Source organism: Poromitra crassiceps (genome assembly GCF_964638095.1).
Source record: "Poromitra crassiceps genome assembly, chromosome: 13".
NCBI lineage: Eukaryota > Metazoa > Chordata > Actinopteri > Beryciformes > Melamphaidae > Poromitra > Poromitra crassiceps.
Genome location: NC_139644.1, coordinates 37,460,689 through 37,475,688, shown reverse-complemented (window position 1 = coordinate 37,475,688; position 15,000 = coordinate 37,460,689). Strand labels below are relative to the sequence as shown.

The window sequence follows — 15,000 nt, the reverse complement described above, 5'->3', positions numbered from 1 at the left end:
AAGTATGTCAGTTTACACCTGGCATTCGAATGCGTCTCCACATGCCTCTCAGTGACCACGTGTGGTCGCATCTCACTTCCCCGCTCTTTGTGCAAATAAACACACAGGCTGCATCATTTCTGTTTGCAAAGACCAATGCAAAGTACGTTTCTAACCTCATATATCGCAGAGGACGTCTCTGCTGTCATACAAACACATTGTTTCTGAGAACAATCAGCACACCCCCAATGTTTAACACGTTCACTGCCAATGGCGATCCAACGGTTGACTGCCAATGACGAGTTGAGTCGTCAAAAAAAAAAAAAAAATGTTTTTGAGGTGGGACGTGGATCAATGCCCCCCACGTCTCCTATAAAAATATTGGAGCCACCGAACGTGTACAACCCATTCCACCGACCCACTAAGTGGCGACAGTGCGCTCCAGACTAGAGGAAGGCAAGCAAAAAGCAGTGTGAGGAAGCCATTCTCATGAAAATGGATTGGCGAAAACGCTTTCGCGCTTGGGAGCTGGCGGTGGGGTTTTGCAAATTTGCATAATAGATTACGGGTGGAACACACTTTGAAACACGCAGCATAAATAAGACCAGAATCGCAAAAGCTTCATCAAAGCTCTCAGAACCCCAAGAAACGAGCGAGCCCATCCAGACTTGCCCAGCGGCCGCCAGCAGACAGGAGCAGCAGCAAAGCAGTGAGCCTGGTGACGCGAGGTTACAGCAGCAACAGAAACGAGCTTGTGACACGCCCGCTGCAGCCAAGAAGAACACACACGGAGGGAGGAGTTTGAAGGAGAGGGGTGTTTCCTGCTGTTATGGAGGAAATTACTGTTCAAAACTATTGTTTAGATGTCTGACGTCTTACTGATGCCAAAAATGAATGGTTAAAGTGACTGTTCTATCGAATTTCACAAAAAGCTATTTATCTCAGCTTAAATTTTCAGACGCTGAAACCATGCTGTATTCAAGTGCTAATGCCTACATAACTACTAACTCTACAAACTAACTCTTTTAGACAGAGAAAGCACACATTCTATTAGTTCTTTTGAGATATTTTGTGTTCACAAAATCTTAGCAGAAAAGAATCCTCGGGTCTTGAAAGATGAGCCAGAATCCTCAAAAAACCCCTCTGGCAGAAGCTACCTACAGTAAAAAAAAAACGGCTGGCAGTGAATGTGTTAAAATAGGTTCTATAGTTTTTCATATGGTATTTGTATAGTACTAGCTCGGCTGCTGCGTGGCCTCGCCTGCCCTATTGCCGTGTGTGTGTGTGTGTTGCTCACTAAATGTTATTGCATCAGTGATGTCACAATGCTTCTGTGTGTGTGTGTGTGCCCCATTATGATATCACTGATGACATCATCAGTGTGTGTGTGTGCGCCCGCTATGACATCACTGATCAGTCTTTTCACAATGCCTCCTTGTTTGTGTGTGTGTGTGACTTCACTGATCAGTCTTATCACAATGCCTCCGTGTGTGTGTGTGTGTGTGCCCTTAGGACATCACTTTTGACATAATCACTGATGACATCATCACTGACATCACATCATTAGCTAATTAGCCTAATTAAAAAATCTGGCTCCAGACAGAACGCTGCTGACATCCGCTGACAGATGGTTGGTAGCGCTCAGGTTGTGTCACATCACACTTCTTCAAGAGTGAAACCAGCTAACGTTAGCCAAGCCAACTAGACCACAGCGGGTGAAGTTCCGTGTAGTAGCTAAATTTTAACTGCTAAAAGGATAGTGAGAGAGACAACTAAACTAGCTAGAACTGCGATATATTTCTCACGCCACGGCGAGGATGTTCCTGGCAGGATGATGATGATGATGACACCACTGTTATGGCGAGTTTCGTCACTGTGGCTATTTGTGGCTTTAGTCCGTTGGCATCCTAGTTGTTATGTCGGCTGCACAGAGTTGCACCAACAGGCCCAGAGGCTCCTGCCCACACAGGACATCAGTTCGGAGGAAGGCCCAGGGGAAAATACTCACCATCACAAGGTTGAGACGAGTTGGGTGTCAGATGTCCAGTCTCTGTCTGAAGATGAGCAGCTGATAGTGGGAGATGATCAGCCAAAGGTGCTGGCAACACAGGGACTGGACAACAAGGAACAAGATGCAGACGCCTTGGAAGTGGAGGAACCAGCTGCAGAAGTGGACCCTGAGCCAGAGAAGGGCATGTTAGAACCCGAGCCAGAACCTGAGCAAGACTCAGAAAAACAACTTCCAGAAACCTCCATTACTCAAGACCAGGTCTCTGCCTCCTCATCTGAGACCTCACCCCCATCGTCTGGCCCCATCACTACCCCTGCTGCTGAGCCTGAAGACCACCACAGCATCCTCACCACCCAGGATGACACCCCAACAGTGTTTCAGACTATGTTGTACCTGAAGTTCCTGCACTTGAGCTCAGTGATGCTGACGTGGTCCCAGCTGAAGAGGCCAACCCATATGATGATGCTAGTCCTCCAGTGGTGTTGGAGAACATTTTCGATGCTCACACTGCCTCACACTGCCGGTACCAAAACCCTCACTGACCCGCCACTGAGTCCTCAGTCGGGTCATGGCACCCAGCGTATGGAGGCCAACACATCGCACATGCTGAAAGAACAGGGTTTGAGCTCCACCGTCGTCACAGAATCTGATTCCACTGTGAGCAGCAAAGACACAGAGGACTTCCCCGCTTTTGATGAGTGGAAGAGGAAGATGATGGAGGTGGAGAAAGAGAAGACTCATGCTACTCATACTGTACCTGTGTGTGTGTGTGTGTGTGCGTGTGTGTGTGTGTGTGTGTCTGCGTGCGTGCGTGCGCGCGTGTGCGTGCGTGTGTGTGCGTGTGTCCATCTGTCCGTTCAGTGTCTAGAGAGTTGCCAATAGAGGAGGAGATCATTCAGACTCAACTCCACAGCAGGACCAGTGAAGAACACTACACCTACAGCAATGTCCCCTGGAAACTATACTTGAGGAAAGAGGTGTGATTTACACACACACACACACACACACACACACACACACACACACACACACACACACGCACGCACGCACACACACACTGGAGAAACTGGAGATTTATTGGAGTGCTTGTTCGAGGTTGACTCCATCTTCTCCTCCTCGTTCTTAGAAGGCCACATTTCTTCTTCTTCTTCTTCTCTAAAGTCTCGTTCATGTCCCACTCCAGATCTGCGATCTTCTTCTCAGCCTGCTACAGAGCCGTCTGGGCGGCCAGCCACTTCTCAAAGGCCTTCTGGGTCTCCTCCACGGCCTGCTTGGTGATGTTTTTGTCCTTCTCTCCCTCTTGTTCCTTTTGCAGAATGTTCTTCACGCACTGCTTCTGCTTTCAGCATTCTGTCTCCTCGATGGCCAATTTAGCAAATTTAAACTGCATTTCCAACATGGCAGCCTGGTGTTGTTCTTCAGCCTAAGTGCTGAGGTCCTTCTCTCTCTGGAGATCCTCTTTAAGCTGCTCGATGCTGTTGTGCCAGAGCCTTGTTCTTCTGCTCAATAGCCTTTGCTTGGCCTGCTGCTCTGCAGGCTTCTGTGCTTCCTTCAGCTGCAGCTGGCGGTCTCACAGTCTCCTCTGCAGCCTGGGTCTGCTGACCAGCAGGCTTCTCCTCCAGCTGAGCTGCAGTCTTCATGGCCTGCTTCAGAGAATTTTCTTTCTCCATTATCTTCTGATATTTCTCTGGCCCAAATTGCTTCTGGACCTCAGTCTGTTCCTCGACAAAGGTATGTGCACAAGGCCTCGCACGCCTCTGTGACGGCCCTGTGTAGAGGGCCATGCCTGGGCATTCCGCTGCTGTGGGTTCTGCTGTACCTCCCAGCCTTTCTTCTTCTTGTCTCTCTTCATGGTTCGTCTTGTTTTCTGTTTCGTCTCCATCGTGCTCAGAAACCAAATGCCCGTGGAGAGTTGTGTGGAGAGTTCTGCCATTACACTGCTCAATGTTCTCTTCTTTTTTTTCTGGGTTTATAAAATCTGTACCAGAAGTGTAATGTGATTTTTTTCATATTATACCAGTTAGTGAGTGTTTGGAAAAGTGTATTTGGTATGTGTTAAGAGACTGAAGTCGGTACAGACACACAGCTTTGAATGGAGCTCAAGACAGAAAATAAAACACAGGAAAGGGGAGAATATTGGACGATTAAATTCTTGGCACACAGAGTCCGTTTTTTTCGTCCGAAATTGACGCACAAAAAAAAAGAATACAACCTCATTTGTGTCAATCATCATTGACACACTGAGTCCGACAATTATGTCCGTCATTTAAGTTTTCGGACGAGGTTCGATTTTCTGTTTTTCGCATTATTCAGTAGATTTTTGCGAGCTGGGACCCCTCTGTGTTTTTAGATGACGGATTAAGAAAACGCATACGAAGAACAAGCAAACTGTGTGTGCAAAGACCTTTACTGGTTGGGGCATTGGTTGTATTATGAAATAAACACTTGCATAGATATTTACGCTGTCCATCATATTGTGTCTCCAGGTGTTCTACCCTAAAGAGACCTTCAACAGCCCACTGATTCTGGACCTGCTCTTCAAACAGGTTGCTGCCATTTTATACTATGGGTGATTTCAAGCAATCAGATTAGTCAAAGAAGCCCTCTTATTATAATGCTCTATACTCTTGCGTTTTAATAGCGATACATGACGATTAATGATCATCACTGGAGCAGAATGCATGTGTCTGAAGGTGCACGTTTTCTGCAGATTGTCCATGATACCTTCTCTGAGGCCTGTATCCGTATCACCCAGGACGAGAGGCAGAAGATGAAAGCTCTCTTTGGTATGTAAAAACTCATATAAATAGACACATAAACATATACACTAATGCTGAAGCTATCCATCTTTAAAGGGGCAAAATCGAAAATACATATTTTTCCTCTTACCTGTAGTTCTATTTATCCATTAGATCATTTTGGTGGGAGTTGCAGAGTTTTTCTGTTGTATTCGAGAGAAGGCAGACATCTCTTTGGCGGATGTAACCAAAACTCAGCAACTCACTCAAAATAATGATCTAGATCGATAAATAGCACTACAGGTAAGAGGGGAAATATGTCTTCTTGATTTGGGGTTGAACTTACGATGTTTCGGTTAGTGCTGTGATGGCTTGATCTCTTTTCTTCATTCTCTCTGTCTTCATCACTCGTTCCCACCCTCTCTCTCTCTGCCTCTCTGTCCTGTGTCTCTCGCCCCCCCCCCCCCCCCCCCTTCTCTCTCCCTCTCTGTCCTGTGTCTCTCTTTCCCTGCCAGCGGAGAACAGTGTGGATCAGCTATCCGGGACGCAGGATGAGAGCATGAAGAAGAGAGTGGTGGCCATGGCCAAAGACTCCTGGGAGATCTACTTCTCTCGCCTCTTCCCGGCCTCTGTGAGTTCATGTCCAATTCTTGACGTACAAAGTGGCGTGTTGGACACGGACACGTTGGACACGTTGGAGCAGTGTCCAACACGCCACTGAGTCCAGTGATAGCAGCCAGGATTTGTGTGTGTTCCAGGGCAGTGTGGGGACAGGGGTGCAGGTGCTGTCTGTGTCTCATAGAGGCATCAAGCTGCTGAAGATGGTGAGAAGCAGCTCGACTGCTTCAGACTACTTCAGAGTATTGAGGCCTTACAGGTACACACATGCACACACACACACACGTCACACACACACACACACACGCACGCGCGCACACACACATACACACACGCACGCGCGCACACACACATACACACACATACGCGCATGCGCGCACACACACACACACACACACGCACGTGCGCACACACACATACACACACACACACACACACACACACACACATATACACTGTCTTTGAGTCTGAACCAATGCTCAAAGTCTTGAATAATCCTACAACAACCAAGTAAGGAATAATCAACTCCTAGGTGTGCGTTAAACCATTTTAATGCACAACGTGGAGGCGAAGGTTGGTTGCCTCCGTGAAGTGCATTAAAATTATTTAAAGTGATGCGCCAACTATTTGCCATTTTGCCAATAGTAAAAGTAGAATGGAGATACCTTTATCTTCACTGTGCGTGGAGTACAAAGTGCCGTACACCCCTGTCGCACAAAATACACATTCCAACAGCGCCAGAAACACTCACATGTACATGTTGTGACTCGTGTACTCACCACGCGATGAAATAATAATCGGAAAGTTATTCGGAAACGATACTTTTCAAAGTAAATCCATAGCCAGAACTAAGAAAGAACAGGGCATCACTGGCTGGGATGGCCTGAGAGTCCTAAGGCCACCTTGGCAGTGCCCTGCTACCAGCCTGCCACTGTCACTGCCCTGCTACCAGCCTGCCACTGTCAGTTGCTGTAAAAGTGTCAGTAGTGTCAGTTAACACATTGGGTGCCAGCCATGTTTTCATTCCTGTAGGTAAGTTGTGCCAGGGGTGTTTTTGACGATTCTGGCTCATTTTAGAACAGCCGAGGATTATTTTCTGTTAAGAATTCATGAACATCAATCATCTAAAAATAACTAATAGAATGTGTGCTTTCTCTGTCTAAAAGAGTTAGTTTGCAGAGTTAGTAGTTATGTAGATATTAGCCGTTGAGTACAGCATGGTTTCAGCGTCTGGAAATTTATTCAGAGATAAATGGCTTTTTGTGAAACAGTCACTTTAACCATTCATTTTTGGCATCAGTAAGACCGTCAGACATTCTAAACAATAGTTTTGAACAGTAATTTCCTCCATAACAACAGGAAACACCCCTCTCATTCAAACTCCTCCCTCCGTGTGTCTTCTCCTCCTTCCTCCTGGCTTCAGCGGGCGTGTCAGAAGCGCGTTGTGCTGCCTGCCTGTCTGTCTGCGTGCCTGCCTGCCTGCTTGCCTGTCGGGCAAGACGAGTCTGAAATGGATATGGATTACTGTAAAATCGCGTCGCCATTTCCTTGAATGGCTTGCTTCCGCGGTGTGTGTGTGTGTGTGTGTGTGTGTGTGTGTGTGTGTGTGTGTGTGTGTGTGTGTGTGTGTTCGCACGTTGCTGCGCGGCTCTGGGGGGAAGGGATCTCTGTCCGTTCTGTGTGTGTGTGTCCGGGCGAGGCGGCTGCTTTTGTGGCTTTTGGGTCCCGTGGCTGTGACTTCTCTCGGTCTCTGTCGCCACTTAGTGGTCGGTAAAATAGATTACACACATGCTCTTGCTGCAAATACTTATCTCGAAGATGTAAAAGGGGTTGATTGATGTCCCACTGTCAAAAAAAAAAAATCTTTATGTAAGACGAGTTAGTCCGTCCTTGGCACTTAAGCGCTGGATTATGTAAGACGAATTAGTCCGTCTCTGGCACTTAATGTGTTAATGTAGCTGCCCTGTGCAAAGGATGTGTCATTTACTCATTTTAACACACTTCAGAAAAGTCGCTCTTCACGATGTCAATAGAGCAATGGCCTTTGTGGCATTGTGCCCTAAAACCTTATGTTCAGACCTTACAGTGGGCCAAATTCTTCCGGGTCCTGTCAACACTTCCGGCGGTCACGGCGCAAAATAAGAGAGTTGTTTTTGGAGCGGACAGTGCAGGGGGTAAAATAAAGAACGTAGCCTACTACTTTGAGCCGGTACACAGCAAGCAAGCGAGTATCCACTGTTAGCCAGGTCAGATAACGTTATCGTCGACAATGACGAGCACTTTCTTGTAAAACATACCTGGACTCCAACAAAGAAAGCTTCAGATGGTTTTCTCTCCTCCGACCGCTCGAGCCACTTACGTCAATAAGACCCGCAGACGTTAACGTAATTCCCTGGAATGCGAGACTTAACGAGCCAGTTACATGGCGTTGCATTCTTAGACATTGCCGTTTGCTTTTATTTGGTATGTTACATACAATTGGCCAAATTATTAGTTAATTCAGAGTTAGATGATATTGGAGCAGCCAGCCATTTTATTTTATTTTATTTTTAGCCGGAAGTCGTGACACGACCACACAACCGGGTCAAATGGGCGTGGCTACATAAGGTGAATATGACATGTTGTTTATGTTTGTATGATAGTTAGTTGTAGTACCTACATCCTCCTCCAGGGCTCCAGCCAAGTTGCTTTACCCTGTTTGAAGTGTCCGTGAGCATAGACTCAGCCCTCAGTCTTAATCCGTTTCACTCCTGTAAGACTGAGAATATTACTATTTAACTCTTTGCATAACGTTAGGTGGCGCTGTTGGAAGCCTTGCATTGGAGAACCAATCATGAGTGTTGTGGGCGGGCCTGCTTTCTGGGGGCAGTGACGCTCATGCAGAACCCGTGTGATAGAGAATAAAATCTATTCTTTCCGCTAAAATGTATATGTAAATGTATATCACAGCTTATCAAATACCAAATGAATTGAGCCTTGAGTCCAGGAAGATTTACCATAAAAGTATATTTAATAGCTTACATTCTCTGCAATACATGTATATTGACAGAGGGCTGAACCTCAATGTACACATTCTGATATGTCATACAGAGTCAATTATTCAGCCCATGGCCGACAGTGAACATATGCTTTATAGGCAAAGGTAGGCAGAGCAGAGAGGAGGAAAAGGCAGAGAGGAGGTGGATGAACCTTGGAAATGTGTGTGCGTCCACTTGAGTCTGACAGGGAAACTGTTATCAGTTGTTATTGGACACGATGCACTGCCCAAGGTTTCAGCAAAGAGGAGAAGTCCTCTCTATGGGGCTGGGTGAGATGTCAGTGTGAGTCTATGTGTCAAATGGAATGGAACTTATAGCATAATTATGCAAATAGGCCTATAGCTTATTGATTAGGAAATATTGATTAGGAAATGGCATGGAACTTATATTTTTCTCCAACAATCCACCCAATTGTTATGTTCATCAATAACAATAATAATTACAAAATTTAAGTTCACTATTCAATATAATGCTTGTATCTGTACTTAATTGTGGGCCAGGGCTGGGCAGGGGGGGTTTTGAAAACATAGGAAACATTAAACACTTGAAAGAACACAGAATTTTTGATCAATATGCAGTCCAGCGCAGTCTCAGCTCATATCACCGCATCTCCATTATCTATTGGAAAGAGAAAACAGATTTTAGTAATATAATGACAAAATTACATCACCACTGCTGCTATAATATATAGGAGTGGGCCTACTAATCTTAACTCTATATGGTTCAATGCAAACAGTCTAATTAATAATAATATAATGCATTGAACTTAATATTCAGTGTGTTCCAAATCACACTTCTGTAAAAGAAGCTTCTTATATACATTACATGTATGTATATATATATTTTCCAGTTTCACTTTATTCAACGCTTGAGTCCTTCGGACCTTCCTCTAAAAGGAATCATGTCTTTAAGTAAAATATTTTCAAAGTATTCACAACAGGAACAATATTTTCTCATCATTCATGTGATGACTCTAGTTCATTCATTTATTTGTTTGTTCCTGGTGCTTTTGTTGTAATTGTTGTTATTAAAAACTATTTAATAGCCCATCTCCATGCAGTGGTTTAATTTCTTTTTGGGAACTATTTTATTAGAATAAAATTCTATTTCTAGTTTACTTTAATATTGGTTTGTTTGGAATAATGAACTGAAACTTTCTAAAATGCAAAACATTCATAACATTGATTAATCATATTCATTAAAACATAATCACAGTATCATATAACTGATTATTCTTAAAATGATACTTTAAAACACTTCATTTGCAATATTGAAAATAGAAAGAATTTTCTTTACTCTAGTGAGCACAGTTAAACGTACTCTCTCTAGTTTTTTTTACTAGGCTAGGGAGCACAGTACTCAAAGTACAGATTTGTGCTGGTGTTGAAGGTTTTCTGTGACGTACAACCTGTAACTATAAACATTAGATTTCACAATGTGCCTGTATTTTAGACAAAATAACTTCATTACAAGTTATTAGTACAACAAGTACGTACATACGGCAGATAATGTTTTGAGATACTCTGTGAGTACATATTCAATTGTTTATTTTATAATTTGTTTGCAATGGACCTCGTAAACAAGATGACTCCTGAGTGGGCATTCACAGCTTACAGAGTGGCAATGAATTGACCTTGTGGACTTGTGGCAATGTGCAATGGGGCGGAGGGTGACCCCAGAAAGTGCTGTTGGTGAGGGCTTTACATGGGGGGGGCGGGCTAGACCCCAGGCAGTTCACTTGAGTGATTTTGGGGATGGCAAGACCCCACTAGATAAAACAGTGAGGGCCAACATTGTTCACATGCTCCAAACGCAAACTCAGGACTGTCTGTCCTCCGAGGTCATTGTCTTATCTATAGATACTTTTGAAAACATCTCACCCGTACTTACGGTAAGTGTAAATTTTGCTTATGTGTTGAAAACATACCAAAAGTTAAATGTTGGTATGCCCACTTAATTTGATTTCTCATCCACCCAATTGGTGGTTGATAAATGTGCATTTTTCTGTTTAAGAAAATACTTCAGATTCAGATTATCGTACACAGGAAGTCTTCATCCTACACAACACATTCTATTAGGATTTATTTTCAAAATAATAATCAACAGTCTATTTATTACTATTCAAATTTGCTTACTGCACTTTAAATAATGCAGAGCTTACTTCACTCTATTGATTCATAACAAACAAAACATTCAATCACTTTGCTCTCTCAGGGTGTGTTAACACAATCAGCCTGGAGGTGTCGCCATAGACTAGCTTGGCGTCGTATTCCAAATTGTTTTCGCTAGGCTAATGTTTTGGCTAAGTTGTTCTGAGGGAAGATAAACAAATTCTTTCAGCCTGTTATATTCCAAAACATTTTTTTCTACCCATGTTGATCTGATCACAGCATCTGTGTGCTCAAAGTTTTGGGGATTGAACCTGGGGCTTATTACAACATTGAATTGCATAATGACCACTTTCCCTGCAGTTGTAGCATTTCCGGTTGCCTTTATAACGGGGGCGTTTTCGAGGCACATGCAGAGTGAAATTAGGGTGTATGCGTACTGGCATGTGGTCAGCTGATCCAGAATGCTGAACCATCTGATCTGGCAAATGATTTGAGTCTGTTTGTATGTTCACAGGTATCTGCTTGGCCATATTTAAAACACTTTGTTCGGTACCTGTGTCAAATTTTACGGGCTCATCTCCATACTGTCTGATAACCATCTCAAGCTGTCTAATTGTCTCTCTGGCTCCTTCACACTCCGGCCTTCTACAAAGCCCTTCAGCGTCCATTATGATAGCTTTTTCAGAGAGCAGAACCAGATGGCTTCCTTACAGTATGAAAAGACAACTGAGCAGGCCTAGGCTTATCTACAGTAGGCTATTTGTTTCAGTTTACACACGACTCGGTGAGCCGTTGTTTTGATCAATTCTGTTACGTCTCTCTCTTTCTCTCTCTCTTTGGCAGAAGGCAAATCACTGATTAGGTAAACTGACCTCTCAGGAAAAACTCTGGAGGCAAACACACATCTCAGGTCAACTCAAAACTCTGGAGGTAAAACACACATCTCAGGTGAACTCAAAACTCTGGAGGTAAACACACATCTCAGGTCAACTCAAAACTCTGGAGGTAAAACACACATCTCAGGTGAACTCAAAACTCTGGAGGTAAACTGACCTCTCAGGTGAAGGCAAAACTCTGGAAGTAAACTGACCTAAAGTAATAGACCTGTATTTTAGAGAGAGAGAGAACTAAGAGAGAGAACTACGTATTTTGTTTATCACTTACTTGTGATCTCTGATAGTGTCCGTGTGTGTAAAGTAATTTTCAACACTTTACCTTTTAGTCGATGTGGGGTCTCTGGTGACAGAGGGACGGTTGTTCTCCTGTTGACCAGTTCCGTCCGTGTGTGGGGTATCTGGAATTTACAAACTTGGTGACAGATCAATTTGTTCAATCGACAATTGATTCTGTATTTTGGGATTGGCTAAAATACACTTTTTGCAAACCTCCTGTTCAACTCCTTTAATAGGCTTCTTAAGAAATTGTTTTGTTTTACAATGAAATAGCTGCTTCTTTTTGTTTGTTTGTTTGTTACATGCTTGTTACACATTGTAGGTATTTCAAAAACATCTCAACCATATTGGTTAGACAACTATGATTGCTTCATGGGGCTACACACACCCCTCGAGTGAGTGGTATGTTATGGGGAGATCTTTTGGTTTTATTTAGTATGTCGTGTGGTTCTTAAAGACCGTATCAAGCATATGCCTAGAATCACCGCAGTTTCCCACTGGACTATAATAGTCGCTGCTAGGCAGCCTTCTGGCTCTTTAGGGCAATATGTGATAACGCTTCTCAGGCTCTCTTGCTCTGCAGCTACCACTGAACCATCCAGGTCACTGCCAAATACAGCCTGTCAAGAGAGTTTTTAATGGTCCTGAGGTATATTTACAGTTATTTACATTGAGGTGTCCCCCCTTGTCTCAAGAAACCCACAAGATACTAACTTAGGTTATTATATAAACCATACATATTTACAGTTATATACAATGTCATTTTGACACACCCACAATATGCAAACATTTCAGATTCTTTTAGATATCAGACGACAGCTTCAGTAATGAATTATGAAATTAATTCAGACTTACCCGCTCTCGTAGATATCCTGTTCGTGACACGCCAATTGATAGAGAATAAAATCTATTCTTTCCGCTAAAATGTATATGTAAATGTATATCACAGCTTATCAAATACCAAATGAATTGAGCCTTGAGTCCAGGAAGATTTACCATAAAAGTATATTTAATAGCTTACATTCTCTGCAATACATGTATATTGACAGAGGGCTGAACCTCAATGTACACATTCTGATATGTCATACAGAGTCAATTATTCAGCCCATGGCCGACAGTGAACATATGCTTTATAGGCAAAGGTAGGCAGAGCAGAGAGGAGGAAAAGGCAGAGAGGAGGTGGATGAACCTTGGAAATGTGTGTGCGTCCACTTGAGTCTGACAGGGAAACTGTTATCAGTTGTTATTGGACACGATGCACTGCCCAAGGTTTCAGCAAAGAGGAGAAGTCCTCTCTATGGGGCTGGGTGAGATGTCAGTGTGAGTCTATGTGTCAAATGGAATGGAACTTATAGCATAATTATGCAAATAGGCCTATAGCTTATTGATTAGGAAATATTGATTAGGAAATGGCATGGAACTTATATTTTTCTCCAACACCGTGTCTCGCAAAACATCGCCGCGTTTGCGAAGAAACATATTAATCACTTAGAAACAAACATAACCTGTTAATAGGACGTGTTTCATCCGGCCCCGACGGCTGGAGGTCTTTCCCCCAGCGATAAACCCGACTCCCGAGGCTAACGTTACAGAGCCTGCTGATGACTTCACAGTAGCAAGCGGACCACTTCCGGGTAGGAAACATTGTAAAATAAACCACAGCTATCAATTTTGTTTGGAGCATATCAGCTTCATGCTCTGTGTTAGGACTATGATAAATGGCATTGCCGCTACCAAATAAAATTCTAATAATAAATGTAGGCGTGTCTGCTGCCAGCGGTTCTCGCCGGGCTCGGACAGACAGTTTCTGACAGTGAAATTCCCAGACGTTTGGTGGCGCAGCTCACCAAACGTCTGGGAGCCGAGACTACCGTGAGCATGACTCTGATTCCTTACCAGGCTCACCAGAGCGGGGGAATGTTATAGCAGTGGCCATTTGCCCTCAACTCCGATGACCAGGATTTGATTCACAAATAATTGCATTGGAGTTATCTACTCTAACTTTTCCATAACTAATTTATAACCACGTTCTTTTAGTTGTGGAGGCTTAACCATAACTTCAACAGAAACCTTTAGAACAGTTTTTAGCTTGACTAAACCTGACAGCTGTCAAAATGGCCTGTTCAATTCTTGCTATTGTCACATAGAGTAATCCAATTTGTGGTGGAGGAACGTAATCCTGACATGAATTGAGTTTGTTTCATGCGATCATGTTGCATCAACTCAAACCCAGTACAGTCAGTAAAGGAATATTTCATGCTGTAACACCCCAATACTCCATTCCCGAATGTTCACAATGTACATTATCACTTTCAAACTCAGAATAACATTCCTTTGAAACTCTTTATTAGTATTTCTTCCATACAGCTTATTTCAGTGTGTACAATGAATTGTTTGTGTTGTTGATTGATTTGATTAATTAGGTATGTTGAACCAATGAAACATATACACTAAGAAATCAATACTCTAGACAATCAAGACAATAGATTGAATGAAGTAGACGGATGACGTAAGAGCCTTCCTGAATGTTCTTAGCATTTGTAGAGCTTGTTGATCCTCTGGATGTCGATGCGGGACAAGGCCTTCCTCTGGCCGATCTGCACATTGGAGTTGGGGATGGGGGTGATGGTCTCCCTCCCTTTTTGGGTGGTGAAGGCATTTCTCCCATAGTGCATGATGGAGGAGTAGTCATAGGGAGTGCCCTGGTTGTTGGTGTCCTGCTTCTTGAAGTTGTAGGCCACCAGGTTACTGATGTACTGGAAGTTGATGCGGACGTACCTGTCGCGGTCACTCCTGACCTGCTCATGCTGGAAGCCCAGAGCGTGGTTGAGCTCGTGCTGGATGATGCCGTGGTGGAGGCAGCCCCACTTGTCGAGAGAGAGGATCTGCTCGCCTCCCCTCTTGCCCAGATGCGAGAAGCAGCCTCTTCTGTCCTCGATGCTGATGTAGTCGCGTTGGCCCCTGCGGGGAACGAAGCGGATGCAGGTCCGGCTGAAGCCCTGCATGGCCTTGTTGATCATCTGCTTGTCCGAGCTGGAATAGCGGCGGCTCACTACGAAGGGGATGTTCACCGTGCGGCCCGTCTTCCTCCACAGGCAACTGCCTTTAGAACAGCGAATGGCGTTTCTCGTTGTGGGTGCCAGCAGGTCACCCTCCAGCAGGAACTCACTGGAGCCGTTGTTGGCAGCCAAGATCCTGTCGCTGATGTCGATACCGTCGTCCTCGGGGTCGTCCACTTGGACCTCTGACTCGCTTTCTTCCCACGTGTCAGGTTGAGCCTGGGAGAGGCCGATCAGCAGCAGCAACAGGAGGCCGAGAGAGGGATTCATCTTG

General features: G+C 44.2%; 1 protein-coding gene and 1 pseudogene across 2 annotated transcripts in view; one reads left to right on the top strand and one right to left on the bottom strand.

Annotated features, from left to right (window-relative positions):
- The window catches only part of myo15aa (myosin XVAa), a gene marked incomplete at its 3' end in the record, with an annotated part of 119,225 nt that overhangs the window by 81,664 nt on the left and 22,561 nt on the right, over positions 1–15,000 (top strand). The window contains exons 41-46 of the mRNA XM_083649301.1: positions 1,891–2,753; positions 2,852–2,967; positions 4,477–4,536; positions 4,701–4,776; positions 5,244–5,359; positions 5,487–5,605. Of these exons, the coding sequence (XP_083505427.1) occupies positions 1,891–2,753; positions 2,852–2,967; positions 4,477–4,536; positions 4,701–4,776; positions 5,244–5,359; positions 5,487–5,605 (1,350 nt within the window). The remainder of the gene's footprint in view (positions 1–1,890; positions 2,754–2,851; positions 2,968–4,476; positions 4,537–4,700; positions 4,777–5,243; positions 5,360–5,486; positions 5,606–15,000) is intronic.
- On the bottom strand, positions 14,199–14,996 carry LOC310788640 (hatching enzyme 1.2 pseudogene; annotated as a pseudogene). The gene has a single exon. The product of its transcript is annotated as a hatching enzyme 1.2 pseudogene (transcript).